The sequence below is a fragment of the Simochromis diagramma genome, unplaced genomic scaffold, assembly GCF_900408965.1.
Source record: "Simochromis diagramma unplaced genomic scaffold, fSimDia1.1 OVJJ01000284.1, whole genome shotgun sequence".
Taxonomy (NCBI): Eukaryota; Metazoa; Chordata; class Actinopteri; order Cichliformes; family Cichlidae; genus Simochromis; species Simochromis diagramma.
The window spans coordinates 3,418,451-3,433,808 of NW_024386871.1; the positions used below are offsets into that span (position 1 = coordinate 3,418,451).

A 15,358-nucleotide genomic window follows, 5' to 3' on the forward strand; every position below is an offset into this window, starting at 1 on the left:
GTAGATGCTATTTATATAACTAGAAGATCAATATGGGACTCGTTCTCTGTTTATATACAAGTAAAATGTATGCATACATCTACATATGATTACAAGACCTTGGTATGTGTACAAAAATAACTATATGCTACTACACTCATCAGACACCTATCCCCATTAAGTTTATGGTGAAAAATTGTTATACAAGATTTTATTCTATTAAATATATATCCATATAGGAAAACGTGACTTAACTTTACTTTCAGTATGATTGTATATTTATATGCCTTGTGGTTTATCTATACATGTCAGTTACATTCACCTAAGACAAATGCTTGAAAAAAGGTGATAACTCCCACCTCTCCAGCCTCTCTTTCACCTGTTTTCTACTCTCTCTACAGATCACAATGCCATCTGCAAACATCAGTGTCAACAAAGAATCCTGTCTGGCCTCATCAACCTGTCTCACTGTCCTGACCAAGCATATTACAGTTATTAACAAAAAACAATAATTTGCAAACTAAATAAATAAAGCATACAATATATGATTAATGTATTACAGGGTATTGATGCAGATGTTAGTGGGACTGGAATCTCCAAATGACTGTGAGTCCCGCGTTTTTATTGCAATAGTTGATCTAACCCTAACAAATAAGTTAAAGGAAAAATAAAAGATCAGACTGAATGGATAACTTTATACATAAATAAATAAGTATAGTCATTAATATAATTTTAATCATTTTTCATGCTGTCTCTTTAATTTCAAACTGCCTCTGGAAGCAGCTGAGGATGTGCATTACCGTGTGTCTTCCTCAGCTATCAGTGCAGTATTTGAGTCTTTCCCGTGCCTCTGTTTCTCTTTCTATGGTAGTAAGAAAATTCATTGGTGCTTGAAAAACAGACTCTTTTAACTCTTTGTTGTTGTCTGCGTAACAGGGCTTCCAGCTCTCTGATTGGCTGTCCACCTGTCAATCATGTGCTCCACTGGAGAAAAAAAAAAAAGACTGCGTCGGGTTTGTGATTTGACACAAACCGAGTCGTGATCATCCGGTTGAGCCGTGGGTGGTTAGTTAGCCTCCCCTGTTTACCTTCTTTTCCTTTGGTGGACCTGCCAGCTTGTTGAGCGGCTGTGTGGACGACTGGTAACCTGCCGTTTTTGTGGTAACGCCTGTTGGTTTTTGGAAGGGGACGAGGTGTGTCTGTGAGGGAGAGACGCGGCAGGGTTAGTGGGGGATATCCCCTCGCTTGTTTGACTGAACGTCGTTTTTCCTGGCTAAGCTAGCATAAGCAGCAGCAGCGTAAACGGGTGGGGGTGGATTTCTACACTTCGGCCCTTGGAAAGCAAATATAAATAACCCACTGAGGAGTAACGTTATGCTGGGTAACAATGACCAGCGAAGGGGACAGATCTAAGGAAGAAGGGCTTCTCGAGTGGAGCGGACATGTCAGTGGATGAGCAGCGGTGAAGAGTGGTTCGGCTAAGCGGAGCTAGTCGGTTAGCTAAACGGATCGAGGAAGTTGACTAGCCACTTTTGCTAACTGGGCTAAAAACGTCTGAGTTAGTAATATAGATTAAGATTTAAGTGGTGTCAACTTTTTAAAGCTGGAGATTTAGAAAGTCACGAACTATTTGCGGATTTTAATCCCCAACAACAACAAGAAAAGGTAGCGCATTGGTTTAACAGTTAGCTAGAAAGTCGGAGCTTGTTATAAACAAAGGCTGCCAAGCTTCACCTGTCCACAGCGACCTTACACATCCACGGGTCGTCGACCCCATTGTTTGACAGACAGCGCTGCCATTTTTTTAAACTACTATTAAACCGTGAATTTAAGTCTCGGGGATGGATTTAAAGACCGCGGTGTTTAACGCAGCCAGAGATGGTAAGCTCCGGCTGCTTCAGAAGCTGCTGGAGAACAAAGATGGGCACGAGGTGACCAAGTTAATGGGCGAGAAGACAAACGGGGCCACCCCGCTCCTGATGGCTGCCCGGTACGGCCACTTGGACCTGGTGGAGTATCTGCTGGAGTGCTGCAGTGCTCCTGTCGAGGTCGGTGGATCGGTGAACTTTGACGGGGAGACTATCGAGGGGGCGCCCCCTCTCTGGGCTGCCTCGGCAGCGGGACATCTGAAGGTAGTCCAGTCCCTGCTGGGTCACGGAGCTTCTGTCAACAGCACAACGCTGACCAACTCAACGCCCCTGAGGGCGGCCTGCTTTGACGGCCACCTGGATATTGTGAAATACCTGGTGGAGCACAATGCTGACCTGGAAGTAGCCAACAGACACGGCCATACTTGTCTCATGATTTCATGCTACAAGGGGCACAAGGAGATAGCGCAGTACCTGCTGGAGAAAGGGGCAGATGTCAACAGGAAAAGCATCAAAGGTGAGTCTGTAAAAAGCTTTCCACAGTAAAATGTTGACTACATGGATGATAAGCCGTATTTTCTTTTTCCTTTTTTTTGAGCCGATAGCAGATAGTTTGAGAAAATCAAGCAACAAATGGGCAAAATGCACGTGACACGCATGCATCCAAATATAGGGTTTGTTATGGGATGACAAAATTAACTAATTTGCAATTGCTTTTTTTCCCTGTATGAAATGACTCAACAGCAAATCATGAACTTCTGGTTTCACAGTGGAAAGTTGCAAGCTAGCTACGTCAGCCTGGATGCGTGCGTGCGTGTGTGTCAGGGTGTGTCTGGAAGCTCATACTTTGGATGGTGTTTTCTAAATACAGGAACAATAAGAATTTGTCTTTAAGATCATTGTCTTTTATACGTGTGGTTAAAAATAAAAGCACTTAACTGCTCAGGATGTCCATTATTTTCTCTTTCTATGGAAACGGCTGCTTTGGTAGGCTTGAATTCACGGTTTTACAGTGAATTACAACCACAGACATTTGGATACCTACCTAGATTGGCACATTAAAGTCCCTACTTTTAGCTCTTGTGTGATCAGAACTATATAGTTGAAGCTTATACTTAATTTCCTGTGACTAGCACAAACCACCCTCTCTACACTGCTTTTCACAAAACAGCTGTATTGACATAAGAGGGTAAATCTCTATTATTAGATATGACTGGAAACTTTTCAAAAACAATAAAGCTTATGTTTAGGCAGGAAAGTGAGCAAGTTAGAGGAGAAAAACAGTCCTGACAAAATAATCACAGATGACTAGACTGCTTCAGAAGTTGTGCCCTGCTCACTTCCTTCTCAGAAAAGTCATCACTTTTCAGTTCATGAAAGACTTTCAGTAAATAACCTGTTTGGTGAGGTGTCATCTTGAATCGATTAATGCAGACAAACAAATCTTAAATGATTTCTTGAGGTTTTTCCCCAGTTTTTCCAATCAGTGTTATTTATCCAAACCACATTAAAACACTGATTATATAATCAAAAGTCAGTTTAAACCATTTTTTTAGTATAAACATGGCTTTCTTGTTGTTTACCCAGTTTTGCTTATACATATTTAACTGAGGGGGAAAACTGTAGCGCTGCTGCAGTTTTCTGTCCAGAATTGTTATGTTTGCAGAAACCAAAGAATATAACTGCTGGTTGATCCCAAACTAACCCTGTTTGGTCTCATCTGACTGAGTGTGGAGTAGCCTAAGAGAGCAGAAAGAAAAACAAACACACTGTTAACCAGAAAAAAAAAAAAGAGGGGGGTGAGCTTGAAGTGTTTATAATTCCCAGTCATGGCATGTGTTGAATTTCCTCAAAGGGATTTACTTATCTTTATGGGACTCAAAGTTCAGTAAGCACGTGTGTGTGTGTGTGTGTGTGTGTGTGTGTGTGTGTGTGTGTGTGTGTGTGTGTGTGTGTGTGTGTGTGTGTGTGTGTGTGTCTGTAGATCCCTTCCTCTTTGGGGAAAACTGAACCTGATTTTTCAGGACTGAGTGACCTACTTTTAACATGCCAGACTTGAGTAAATGTAGCAGTGGTGGAAATGGTCCTGCTTCTGCTCCATGAGTGATCTTGAATGTTATTTTTTGTACTTTCAAATTGTGGGTTTGTTTTATTGTTTTGTTTTGTTTTTTCTTGGCTACAATACCACTGTGTGACTCTTGCACGGTTTCACTGACAATGTGACATACCCTCCAACGAAGGCAAACAAGTCAAGACTGAAAACACTGCTGGTGGAACTTCATTTTTCACTGTAATTGTTTGTAATAGGTTCTCCCTTTTTCTTTTTAACAATAGCTTAGCTCACCTGACTAAGTGCAATTTCTCCCTTTTATCTGAGGAATGTGGCGTTGGAAGTTTGTGGTCATCCCTAAATATTCTTACAATTCATGATGGAAGTTATCTGCCCTTGACTCACCCTTACGTCCTGCAGTCCAAAGAACCAGTGGAGTTTCTCAGACTTTTCTGTTGTACAAATGTCTGGCCCTGTGTTTTCCTTAATGGTGAACCACATAGGTCCATACGGTGGTCTGATATGCTAATTTAAGCGCGCTTCAGGCATTTTCACTCTGTAAGTTTGCAGTCGTAAGAAACTGTTATCAGAACAGCTTCTCTGAAATTCAGCACCACAATAACACCACGGTACTCGAAGCTTGGTGACTAATTGTCTTCTTCTTATTGACTCTTAATAGTTGTATTTAGTCTCAGTAGTGAATGGAGTTAAACAGAAGTGTGATTGGGAGTACTTCCTTGTTTTGAGTTTGGTAAATTCCTGGGAAACCCCCAAGGTGGAGAGATGTTTTATTTTTGTTGCTAAACTGGATTAAACTAGATCTCTGGTATCCCTGGAATGCAACATTATCAATTAAAAGAAAACTAAATTAAATGGATTAAACTTTTAAGGAATGCATTTTGTGCTCTTCCTTGTTAGACATTCATATTTGTCTTTGTCTTTTGAACTGCTTATTTGTTTTTTTGTTTTTTTGTTTGTTTTTTATTGTGTTGCATGTTTGTTTGTTGTTGTTGTTTTTCTTTGTCCGTGTTGTGCTGAAAAATACTTCATGTGATGTGTGTCTGTTTGCTCAAATCCTTTGTAGAAGTTGATTCTCTTTTTCTGTTCTAAAACTGATGAAACCGCTAAAAAAGTGAATATGACACATCTTATGGAATACATAAATGTAAAGTGGTAGCATCCATAAGAACTTTAGCATCAGTCATTGAGCCTTTTAAATATTTTTTTTTTTAAATTACCAGCTTATGGTAACATGGAGAGAGAAATTCCTTAAGTCTATATCAAAGTAATAGGATGGATGTAGTAGTCATGGATTTGCAAACTGAATTCCTGCTAGTCTTCTGTGAGCTAATGTAGGTCTTATTATGTTTAACTCACTGCACAACATGTGTCTTCTTTGTTCACAGGCAACACGGCGCTTCACGACTGTGCGGAGTCAGGCAGCCTGGAGATCATGCGGATGTTGCTGCAGTATGGCGCAACCATGGAGCAGGATGGCTACGGCATGACACCCTTACTTTCTGCCAGTGTTACAGGCCATACTAATATTGTAGACTACCTGACTACGCATCAGCAGGTCAGGCTTCCTGTCGCCTACAGTTAAAGTTTGTTTGTGTAGAGTTGTGTGAGGATCACATAAATCACATATTTTGTCTCTGCAGACGAGGCACACAGAGCGCATTGATGCCCTGGAGCTCTTGGGAGCTACGTTTGTAGACAAAAAAAGAGATCTGCTTGGAGCTTTAAAATACTGGAAAAGAGCCATGGATCTGAGGTACATGGACAGTAACAACATCATCCAGAAGCCGGAACCCAAGCAGCTGATCATGGCATACGATTATGCTAGAGAGGTGAGTGCATTTACCCAGCACCACCTTAAAGTGGGCTTGCAATGTGTTTAAAGCTCTTGAAATAGGTTTTCTTTTCACATGATGTCACATTTTTGACATCAAAATGTAAAAAGTAAATGTTTTTATTTTTCTGGGGAAAACCTTTAATGTTACACTCTGGTCTTTAGTATTGGAGATGTAGCCTAAAACTTTGTTAATTAGTTATATAGATTAAATCCTTGGTACTGAAGTCACAAGTCACTCTGCTACTTTTTAATCTGCTTTCTAGGTAACAAACGCAGAAGAGCTGGATGGACTTATTTCTGACCCAGATGAGATGCGCATGCAGGCTCTGCTCATCCGAGAGCGAATCCTCGGTCCACAACACCCAGACACTTCCTACTACATCCGTTACCGTGGTGCCGTCTATGCTGACTCTGGAAACTTCGAACGCTGCATAAATCTGTGGAAGTACGCGCTGGACATGCAACAAAGCAACCTGGACCCCCTCAGTCCCATGACTTCCTCCAGCCTGCTGTCATTCGCTGAGCTCTTCTCCTTCATGCTGCAGGACAGGGCCAAGGGGCTCTTGGGGACATCGGTGTCGTTTGAGGACTTGATGGGGATACTGTCCAAGAGTGTGATGGAGATTGAACGAGCCATTAAACAAAGTGGACCAATGCCTCCTGACCCTGCTCAGCTCAGCAAGGCCCTCTCAATTATTCTCCACCTCATTTGTCTTTTAGAGAAGGTGCCATGTACTGCAGAGCAGGACCATTTCAAGAAGGAGACCATCTATAGGTGTGTTCCTATTGAAAATCTCCTCAGTGTTGTTTATAAAGGTCACACATGTCTCTGTGTACACAATATGGCAGTTGGAAGGGTCTAAAAGTTTCCTGTGACAGTGATTTTTGTTAATGTTCCTTTCAGTCACATATACAACCTTTATTTTTTGTTTTATTTTTTATTTTTTTTTAGCAAACAGGCAGGATGTTAATTGACCTTTGCCACAGGCTTTTTGCAATTCTGTCAGTAATGTTGATTTAAAAAAACATTAGTTTAATCAAACTTATTGTTCATATTCATAATTCTTTGCCTTTCATTCTGACACTGTTGCATCTCTAGATTCCTGAAGCTCCACCCATGTGGTAAGAATGGCTTCAGCCCGCTGCACTTGGCAGTCGACCGCAACACTACCTGCGTGGGCCGTTATCCCGTCTGCAAGTTCCCTTCCCTCACGGTCGCTTCAATCCTACTTGAGTGTGGGGCAGATGTCAACAGTCGAGATGACGATGACAACAGGTCTGTTTTTAAATATCGTGCTTCTGTTTCACCCACACTCTCCAGCTTTTAGTTTTCACCTAGATTTGTTCAGGGGGAAAATGGCAGAAAGTGGATAAGAAGACATGTGTGCTTGTATGTTGTACAGGATAATCCTCTTACAGATCTATTATCTTTGTATCCACCAGCCCCCTCCACATAGCGGCATCCAACGGTCACCCTGACATCATGAACCTGCTCATTTCCTGCGGGACTCACTTCGACAGCACCAACGCCTTCCAGCAAACGGCCTGCGACCTCCTGGATGAGAAGGAGCTGGCCAGGAATGTCATCCAGCCCATTAACCACACCACTCTGCAGTGCCTAGCCGCCAGGGCTATCATCAAGCACGGCCTCGACTACCGGGGAAACATCCCAGAGAAACTGGAGGCCTTCGTCTTGCTCCACAGATAATGATTGTGAAGGAGTGGAGAAGAATGGATGGGTGCACGGGGAAAAGTGTGAAAAGGAGCAACATAATCTCAACGCCTCACCCACAGGGTGCTTGAAAAACAGAGACAATTATGTGGGTTAGGTTTGCAAATTCAAACTACATGGAGAGTATGGACTTGTTGGAAGAATTAAGTGCACACAAAAAGTCCTCAACTAACCAGGATGGACTTAAAATGATTTGGATTAACTGGCCCAATTTTTGGGGGATGCATCAGGAGTGGATTGCAACATTGACAAACACAGCTGCATCTCTGGATGAACTGAGCAAAGGGGTTTATGTATTTTTGCTTGAGATTTTTTTTTTTTTTTTTTGCATATTCCTCGATTTCTATTTATTAAATGAAACTTGAGAGATTTTTCTCCATGCTGGCTGCAACCCAGTCTCAACATTGCCTGCTCACGTCTTCTCAGTCTCAAGGCATTTCTACATATACTGGGAGTTCAGGTTGTTATTATTATTTTTAAAAAATATTTTTGGTTTGCCAACAGTCATGGACCCTTCCTCAGTCATTAGATTTTTTTTTTTTTTTTGTTTGTTTTAGTTTTAGTTTTTTTGTACTTTTACAAATACACCTAGTTTTTGGTCATGCAAATCTGGACATCTGCCAAGTGCTGTGGATTCGAGACTCATTTGTCGTTCCCACTTAAGTGTACAACAAAGCTTTACAAGAAGGGTTTAATGCGTGCAAACACCATAAGTGCTTTATTCTTTCTATGCACAGGCTAGGCTGTTGGAAAGAGAGACTGTTGTATTCTGTGCCGGCACTTGTCTGTGCAATATCTCTCATGAGTTTTTGTGTTTACCTCATTGCTGCCGTTTTCTTCAGTATCCACCTACTTCACTCAAAAAGGAGGGGGAGAGGGGTGCAAAAAAACATTGTACTGATTGTTGTAAGACGAGTGAATGAATTTGAGCGATTGTGTTTTGTTTTTTTGCGTGAGTGCGTGTGTGAAAGAAATGCGAGTGCCCCCCACGGTGCGTTCCTTGTAAGCAGAGTGGGTTTTTTGCTTTTGTTTTTTGTTTGACTTTACACAAATTGTTGACAACGGGAATTTTGGTGAAGTGGCGCTCATGGAGATTCCACAATGCACGTGACTGCCAGTAGAAACCACAGCGGCCAAACTAACAGTTCACAACCGCTGGCGAGTGCAGGCTCGTACACAGAAGTGACCTCTTTAACATTCATACATGGCCGACCTTTAAATACTGTCGTTCTTTAATAATTTTTATCCCCCCCCAAAAAATGTTTGTGTAAACATCGTCCCACTGTTCACGTGCAGCAACATATCAACCAACCAATCACTGCAGAAGACCTTTCATGACAACACCTACACTCCAAACTAGAGCAGAGCAAGGGTAGATCTGTTTGTCTTATACAGCTGTCATCCAGCTGTGTGAGGAGTTGAAGACACGAGTGGGAGGATGCCTCTACATACAGAATAGGAAAGCTTTGTGAATTATCTCGTTTGCACATTAGCTTTAGATGTGTGGGTTGGAAATTTTAAAAAAGGGCTTTTCATAATTCTTAGGATTTCATATTACAGTTTAAAAAGAAAAAAAAGCAGACATAGCAAATGTATTGAGGACACCCAGGGCAACTTGATGTGAATCTGCACTTTACTACAGCGGAGTTTAAGATTTGATATGGCATTAATTGAGTTCATGTCTTAATAACCAGTTTGACAATAAACCCATGTTGCACTTGTCGTTTTGTCCAAATGTCTTTATTTCCTGGTGTTTCTCTCTTTGTTTTAATAGCTATACACCAGTCAGCCACAACATTAAAACCAGCTGCCTAACACAGTGTGAGACCCCTATTGTGACTTACTGGGTCAGGCACAAGGGAGCTCTGGGGGTGTCATGTGGTTTCTGGATTAGGAAAGCTGGAGAAAATCCTTTCAGGATGAGACTTGTCTCCCATAAATCCCTGACTGGATTGGGAGTTGAGCAGTTTGGTGGCCGGATTGATGCACCTGGCTCTGTTTAGATTCTTTGCGCTGTGGCATTGACACATTGTCCTCCTGGGAGAGGCTGCTGTCAATGCGTGTTGTGCTTGACCTCCAACAATGTTTAGGTGGGTTTTATGTGTCTTAAGTGAACTCTGCATTCTAATAAGGCAATGCTACTTGACCTGTCTGCGGTTTTAATGTTGTGGCTAATGGTGGAAGAGCGCAAAAAGGCAACAGCTGATTGAGTCAGTGTTCCCACTGCTTTTGCTCTATAGTCACTGAGCAGATCTTTGAGTTGGGTGAAGCAAAGAGGACCCCTGAGATGTGAAACTGCAGACGGGGGTTGCTCATGTTGTTTGTGAGTTGCTTCCAAGAAATGCCCCCAAGTAAAAACAAGCTAATTTATGACTTGCTTGTTCAATACTTTGTGCATGAAGCAATTAAAAACAGCAGCTGAGTGCTGTGCAGAGAACCTTGGAGTGTTTATTCTTCTCTAGACTACAGTCATTAGGACCCAGTAACAAGTATTGTCTCTGTATCCAACACCCAATGTGCTGCGTTGTATATTAACTCTGTGAGGCTCAAAGCATCAAAAACACATCAGCGAGGCCCTTGATGCTCCACAAGAATCAACAAGAAAAATCTAATGAATTATTTAAAGACCCAAGATGATATGATTGGTGTTCAGCCATGCTGTGTTATGGCTCCACTAGTGGCAATGTCATTTACTTTGCACATTACCCTCCAGGATTACATCAACATTTCACCAGGAGCCAGAGGTTTTCTTATTTTAGAAAAAAAAAAGGCTTCACACAAATGAATGGATTAACTTCAAGTGTGGTATGATATCACTGGACAACATCGAGTGGATGGATCTAGACTAGGGCTGTTCGATATAACGCTATATATCGGATAACATATAAAAACGTCTATCGTTTCATTTTATGCTATTGTTTGTTTCGTGGTGTCGCAAAATAAACTGTTTACAGTAATATTGTTTCATCGTTTTGATGGTCACTGTAGTGGCTATATTAATTTCTTAAAGTTCTCTCTTTCTCTTATATTTAATATAACCACACTAAGGATGGACAAGCGCCTGTCTTTATGCATTGTCATTAGCAACAATGACGGTAAAACCATCGGGTGTCCGCTTGTTTATGTTCCACATAAACCTTTCACAATAAAGCTCAAGATCCTGTTGAGACTTTTCAAAATAAACTGAATCACGTGAAAGATTATGCCGAGTATTTATGGATGAGAAGCAAAAAAGAGCCGTCAGATGCTAAAAAATAAACCTTAGACTCAAACGTTAGAACAGGCTTTTCCCCGCAGCACGCTGTGTAATAAATACAAAGAAAACAGTGGCCTTTACAACTTATGTCTAAAAATGTATCGTTTCATGCATCTGTTAAAACACTGGACTCCAGGTACACGAAGCCCAGCTGGAAACACTTCATGCAAGTCGAGCTGCCCGATATTCACAGAATTTACAGAAAATGTAAAAATTTTGTGATTTATATCGTTATGGGACGATAGATGTCTTATATCGGGATATGAGATTTTGGTCATATCGCACAGCCCTAATCTGGACCCAGGCTAAATGAACTTCGGTGATTTTATTTATAAAATCTGGTGACTACACTGCAGTCCTGCCAGTTAATTACTGATGTTCTTATACTTTTGGTTTATGGGTGAATTTGGGAGAAACTCAAGGCCTCACTCAGCTAAAAGCATGACTTTAGATTTCTTAATTGATACAAAATCCACATTCACCACATGCGCTGCCTTGGTTTAATCTCCCGAGTGATCATAGCTACTCCCGTTTCAGTTTAACAAAGTGAAAGGGTGAAATGTAAAGAACTGTCATGTAACAGCCAGATGATGCAGCTTCCTCACACACAAACGGACAGATACCTTCACGAATACACATTTATTACTTGCTTCCTCCACATGTAGAGCCGGCAGCGTTCACCCCCAAAATGTGAAACCCGTCCTGAATGTTCTGTGATGAGTCTCTGCCAGGATCTCCTGTAAAGCAGAGAGTGGGACTTTCTTAATGAGTCACGATCACTGTAGGTGTGTGTGTGCGCCAGGCCGCCGAGGCTGGACTGAGTGCGTCTGTTAGATATGTATGAATCTCTTTTACGACCTGCAACCATTTTGTGGTCTATAAAAATGGATTTCGCAACCTTCAGGGAATTTTTCAACCAGCCTTCCTTAATAAGTAGTTATAGCATGTAGCCATCTGAAATCATGTCACTCTTGCGTAACAGATAGCCACACAAAAAAAAACCTCTTGAAAAGAGAAATGGAGACAAACTAAATCAATTTTCTGAGGAAGTATTTACCGCCATTCTTCCTGAGAAGTGCAATTGAACTTTGCTGTTTTGCATTTTCACAACCACGCCCAGAATTACCTTTCTAAAATTAGCAAAGGTATCATGAGGTGAAAGTGGACACATGTTTTTATTTAGTGTGAGGTGTAACTGTAGCTGGAAAATCTATTTGGTTTTACGCACATCTTCCATTCCAGCCTCAGTTATGCAAAGCTCAGGTAACCTTCTTTTCCTTCTGCAGGAACGCTAACATACCTCATTGATGGTAACTGTGAAATATACGGTTTAGATGTTTCTGGGTCGAAGTGCACGGAACAAGTCGAGGCTTATCACAGTACTGGTATTTACGTCGCTCAGCCCCACTAGAAGTGGCTCTGTGTCCAACAAGGAAGAGTTTTAAAAAGGGTGCAGGGGAAAAAAAGGTGAAAGGCTGATATGAGGATGTTAAGTTTGTACTAAGGCTGTGTGGATAAAAGCCAGAGTTTCTAGAAAAGGAATTGTCAGCTCAGCAGGGAGGGGGTGTACTGAGTCAGAGGATTGCCCATGAAGTCTCACGAATGAAGATGATGAGAATCTACCATGCTGAACTGTCTTTTACTAAAATTCAGGCTCCCTACCAGCTTTCAAAATTGTGTCATTCTTTCTCACTAAACTATAATAAAACGCCTATTCAAAGGATAAAACTGTTCATATCTTCATATCTCTGTTAAAATAGTGACATGCCCTTATTTCCACCAACACGTTCTTATTAACTGCTTAACTTTGAAGTGTTTGCAAATGTATTTTTCTCTATCTCTTGCTTTAAGGTGCAGAGTTACACATGGGTATATTAGGAAGGAGGTAAAGAGGAAGACCACAGAGGAGGTTTGTGGATGTATTGAAGGAGTAGATGGAGAGGGTTGGTGTGACAGAGGAGGGTGCTAGGGATAGGGTGAGATGGACAATTTGCTGTGGTGACCCCTTAAGGATCAGCCAAAAAAAAAAAGGAAAAGATTTCCTAATTTAATTCAATTCATTGTATTTATATATCCCCAACTCACAACTATTGCCTCAGTGTGCTTTATATCGCAGGCTACACAACCTACAATATCAAACAAACTAAATAACAAGACAAAAACAGAGAAATCAGATGACCTCCAATTAAAAAGCACGTGGAGATGGTGAGAAGGAAAATCTCCCTTACCCCCCTGTCACAACCATTTGGGGTGAAGGAAAGAAAAGAGAGGAAAAGAATCTCTGTGGGAGAGAACGAAATGAAATGAATGAATATTTTATAATAATTCTGCTTAAAGGAAATAAGTATCATGTAAATAGACTTGGTCCAAGCACAGAGCCCTGTGGAACTCCATAATTAACCCTAATGTTTGAAGACGACTCCGCATTTACATGAGTAGGTTGGAGTCTAACAGATAGATATGATTCAAACGCTGCACTCTGGGCTACAGAAATGAATCCACTGTCACAGACCATAGGAAGGTTGTTAGCAACACCCACGAGTGCTGTTTCTGTGACACTCTAAATCCTGAGTGAAACTCTCAGAATAAGCCGTTCCCTTGCAGATGATCAGTTAGCTATTTAGTGAGGTTTGCTCAGGAATATGATTTTGAGCTGGTGACATGTTTGAGAAATTCTCTGAAGACTGTTGTTTCTCTAGTTGCGATTACAGCTGTAACAATCAGTGAGCTAATACAAATGAGCTAATACAGAGGAGTTTGAGATTCAAGCCTCATTTTAATTGTGTAACACAAGGCTGCATAATGAAATTGCGATGAAGCCCCTGCATGCCTCCAGAAAACTAAATATGAGTGAATAAACAGACAAGTGATAAAGTAATAAAGCCATTACTTGTGAAGTATACAGGGTGAGCTCAGTACTTTCAGAGCCTGAGAGGAGAAACTGTCTGGAGTTTAGCGGTTTCAGATACTTCTGTATCACTTGCCAGATGGCAGCAGGGTGAACAGGCTGCAGCTGGGGTGAGAACTGTCTTTTAGTATCCTTTGGGTTCTTCGCAGACATCTCATCTTACTGATATCAGTGACTCTGTGGGAGGCTTTAATCACCTGCTCCATATATTCTGTATCTGAGAGCGATGCTTATGATGCGTCACTTAAACTCCAGACTGATTTTGTTTTGGCAAAGTGTATATACAGGTATGTGTTTCTGCCATATCCAGTATAAAAATGACATTTTTGTATATATTTTTTTCACAATTACGGTGCTTTGACACTGTTTTGCCACCTTTTTCCTATTATGTACAAGCTCAGTACAGCTCAGAAATAGCAGCTAATTGAATTTATTTAAACATTTGCGCATTCAATCAGGGCAGGAAAAAGAAAGCGGAAAGTGAAGATTGAACGTGTAACCGTGAGTCCTCACTCACTGTACACAAGGCTTCACATCAAGTCTTATTTTTATGGCTTTTGGCAGTGCTGTCAGCTCGGCCTACTTCTGCCCTGTCTATATTTAGGGCTGAATAATGCCCTGCTGGAAAGCTGTCCTACATTAACCGTGCTCCTCCGTGTCTGAATACCTGCAGGTGAACTCACCACTAGACACCTTTTCTTTCCCCGTGCCTCAGCCTGTCTCTGTGTGCCACTCAACCCATTTCAGCTCGCTTCAGTGCCAAGACAAGCAGGATAATGCTACCATACAAAACCAAGACATGAATATGAATACAAAAATCTGGTCTATTGTCCTTTTTTAACGCTTTACTGCTTTTCTCTAGACTAGAATAATCCTTTAATTGTCCCACAAGGGGAAATTTGGTTGTAACAGCAGCCAGAAAGACATATATACAAACAAACAAACAGGACACAGGACAGAAACATACACAATTTTTCTTACATATTTACATAAGGACAATGGTTACTATAAACAGAGTACTGTACAGTTATTAAATTAAATAAAAAATAACTACAGATAAGAGGCAAACCCAGGTTGTAGTGTGAATCGGTTGATTAAATTATTGCAGTTACAGCGCAGATGTAAACATCTATGTTTGTTGGGAGCAGTTCTGATTGTACAGTCTGACAGCTGCAGGGAGGAAGGACCTGCGGAAACACTCCTTCATGCATCGAGGATGCAGCAGTCTCTCACTGAAGGAGCTCTGCCTGCGTTATTGTGTGTGGCTGTCAGTCTGCCGTCTCTTCGATCCTCTCTGGCCTTCTCCACAGCAGCAGGAGACTCGAAAGCTTTATAAATGGATGAATTCTCCGGTCACGACTCAAAGGAAACCTGATTTTCTAGTCAGATGGTCTGACTTACTGGACAGAAAAAGCATCAATAGAAGCAATGTTCAGGGACAAACTGATTGCTGCTTTTGAAACTAATTTTCTTCGGACTTTGCTCTCATGCAATGACACAATAGGCAATGTTTCCATTTTTTGCTTAGTCATTTAACTTCTCTAATAAAGAAAATATCTCTTTAAGAATAACATTGTCTGGTTCTAGTTTCAAGGATGGATTTCATTGTGTTTTGTGATGGAGAATTGATTGTTTTGGGGTTTTCCTCCCTTGAGATGCTCTGCTTTCACTGCAGCCACATTCACTTAAGCTTGATTGTAGGTTTCTCTC

At 41.2% G+C, this 15,358-nt stretch overlaps 1 protein-coding gene across 1 annotated transcript; it reads left to right on the top strand.

Moving 5' to 3' along the window:
• Positions 1-978: 978 nt before the first annotated feature.
• On the top strand, positions 979-9,206 carry fem1c (fem-1 homolog c). The gene is made up of 6 exons (XM_040031697.1): positions 979-2,364; positions 5,304-5,473; positions 5,559-5,747; positions 6,016-6,527; positions 6,852-7,028; positions 7,196-9,206. The coding sequence occupies exons 1-6, from the start codon at positions 1,821-1,823 to the stop codon at positions 7,458-7,460; spliced, it is 1,857 nt and encodes a 618-aa protein (XP_039887631.1). The 5' UTR covers positions 979-1,820; the 3' UTR covers positions 7,461-9,206.
• Positions 9,207-15,358: the final 6,152 nt, after the last annotated feature.

Excerpts from the sequence above, each read along its gene's own strand:
- fem1c (XM_040031697.1), top strand. The coding sequence starts at position 1,821 with ATGGATTTAAAGACCGCGGTGTTTAACGCAGCCAGAGATGGTAAGCTC. Across the intron at positions 2,365-5,303 it reads CAACAGGAAAAGCATCAAAG|GCAACACGGCGCTTCACGAC; the intron begins GTGAGTCTGTAA and ends CTTTGTTCACAG. Across the intron at positions 7,029-7,195 it reads CGAGATGACGATGACAACAG|CCCCCTCCACATAGCGGCAT; the intron begins GTCTGTTTTTAA and ends TGTATCCACCAG.